The following is a 2,500-nucleotide window of genomic DNA, read 5'->3' as shown; positions in this document are numbered from 1 at the left end:
GTCAAAGCAGATGCAGGGGGGATCCGAACCCGCAGGCACTTGCCAAAAGAGATGCTAAAGGAAGATAAAGCAGGTACGAAAAAATGAGTTTCCTAAAAGAAGTTCAAAGTGGTACGATTTCGGAAGCACTTTCTAAAGCAAGTGCAGAGATAGACGGTATCGCAGGCATTTTCTAAAACAAGTGCAGATAGACGGTATCGCAAGCACTTTGTAAAGCAAGTGCAGAGATAGACGAGACGCAAACACTTCTTAAAACAGATGGAAAGAAAGAAAAATCCAAACCAGCAAGCAACCTTTAAGCAAGCGCAAAGGAGAGTGCAACAAGCCTGCTATCACTTTCTAAAACAGGTGTAGAGATTAATGAGACTGCAAGCACTCTAAGCATGTGTAAAGGAGAGTTGTACGCGCCCGCAAGCACTTGGCAAGGCAGGTGAAAGGGCGAGAGGCGAGGCAGGTGTAAGATACTCAAGAAAGCGCCGCGGCTGGAAGGAGTCAGTGGGCGCGGGTCTGCAACTTTAATATTTCATTTGGTAAACTTGTGTGTGTGTGTGTGTGTGTGTGCGAGTGCGTGCGTGCGTGCGTGCGCGTGTACAATAACACACGTTATATTTGTTATTCTTCAGCGTCTTCGCGTATTACGAAGTTTGTGACTTTTATTTATTCTGTAGATAGAGACACCGTTTACTTAGGTTCGTGTATCATAACATTATCGTTGGTGACCGTTAGGCAGTTGCGAAAAAGGTTTTCTTTAAAAATATGTGGAATGTTGTATGCATTTTAACTCTCTCTCTCTCTCTCTCTCTCTCTCTCTCTCTCTCTCTCTCTCTCTCTCTCTCTCTCTCTCTCTCTCTCTCTCTCTCTCTCTCTCTCTCTCCCTCCCTCCCTCCCTCTCTCTCCTTTCTCTTTCTCTCTCTCTCTTCTCTCTCTCTCTCTCTCTCGTCTCTCCTCTCCTTCTCTCTCTCTCTCTCTCTCTCTCTCTCTCTCTCTCTCTCACACGCACGCACGCACACACACACACACACACACACACACACACACACACACACACGCACGCACGCACGCACGCACGCACGCACCACACACACACACACGCACACACACACACACACACACACGCACACACACACACACGCACACACACACACGCACAAACACACACACGCACACACACACACACGCACACACACACACGCTAAAAAACCCTTCGCACAATCGCTCGCACAGGATCTCTCAATTAGTCTCAACTGCCAGTGGATATGAGAAGTACCCTCGTCGCCTAATAAACCCGCCCCAATGTCAGCTGATTGGTGTGATTAGCCGGCCTTTTAATCAATTCTTTTTCTTCGCCCCAGGTCCGTGTGGAGGCAAGACAACGGGCCAGTCCAGACTCTGCACCTTCTTCGAGAACCTTGGGTGGAAGGTAAGACTTTTTTTTTTAGTGTTATGTTTGTTTTGTGTTGGTGTTGGGACGAGGTGGTGTTTTTTTCTGTCGTTATTGTTTTATGTTGTTTTGTATTTTTGGATATATTTGAGAAGGAGAGAAGGGAGAGTGGAGGGGAGAGGAGGGGAGAGGGAGAGGGAAAGGGAGGAGGAGGAGGAACGATAGATAGATAGACACATAGACACTGGCAGACAGACAAACAGAGGGATCTCTGGATCATTTGCTTGTGTATTTGGGAATGCCCTTGTCACTGACATCACTGACATCCTCCAAGGGCACGGGCTCAGATGAACTTGACGTAGTTCGAGCTGGGCGTGGCACGAGTGACCTGACCTGACAAGGGCGGGGCAGGAGAGGCAAAGGTCGTCCGTCGGCAGGACAACACCAGGCAGGCGGCGCCCGAGTGTCTCTTTAACCTTCCTCAAGGTCGGCTGTGACGTCATCACACTTCTCCTGTCCCCCCCCCCTCCACACCGCTATTGTGAATACCTGTGTTCATTTCAGTTAAAGTGAGTGTGTGATTTGTATTTACCCTTTTCCGTGTGCTGAGTGTACGTGACGGTGAGTGTCAAGCAGAGGAAGAGGAAGGTGTCAAGGAAATTACTTGACATGGTGTCAAGGAAGTGGCACGAAGGGTGTCAAGAAAATGATACATCAATGTCAGGCAAGGCTGTGGAAAAAAACAACAACTTAAAGCGGGGACATGACGGGTGTCATGCAGAGATACAGACAAGAAAGAGAGAGGTGTCAAGTCGGGCCTTAGAAATGTCAGGCAAGGACAAGCACACTGTCAAGCAGGAACGAAAATAGCAATCAGCAGAACATTAAGGTGTTAAGCAGGGGCATAAAAAGAGGGGTGGGGGAGGTAGGAGGGGGGGAGGCGAGAGAGAAAGGAGGAGCCCAGGCAGGTAGTCAGTTCATGGGAGGCACTTCTTATAAACTCTCATCACTATTAATAGGTATTATTGATACAGCCGTTGCTTGGGACTAGGAGCCGTTGTAGGACCCCGTGAGTCTGGGAGTATCTCGCGTGGGTGAATAGCAGGACGGATGGGAGGG

The 2,500-nt window shown here is 48.8% G+C and overlaps 1 protein-coding gene across 1 annotated transcript in view; it reads left to right on the top strand.

Annotated features, from left to right (window-relative positions):
• Positions 1–2,500, top strand: part of LOC119583479 (TRPL translocation defect protein 14-like) — a 101,035-nt gene that overhangs the window by 28,985 nt on the left and 69,550 nt on the right. Inside the window, exon 2 of the mRNA XM_037931990.1 lies at positions 1,353–1,420. Coding sequence (XP_037787918.1) covers positions 1,353–1,420 — 68 coding nt within the window. The remainder of the gene's footprint in view (positions 1–1,352; positions 1,421–2,500) is intronic.

This window comes from Penaeus monodon, chromosome 2 (genome assembly GCF_015228065.2).
Source record: "Penaeus monodon isolate SGIC_2016 chromosome 2, NSTDA_Pmon_1, whole genome shotgun sequence".
NCBI lineage: Eukaryota > Metazoa > Arthropoda > Malacostraca > Decapoda > Penaeidae > Penaeus > Penaeus monodon.
This window is presented reverse-complemented; position numbering and strand designations above follow the sequence as displayed.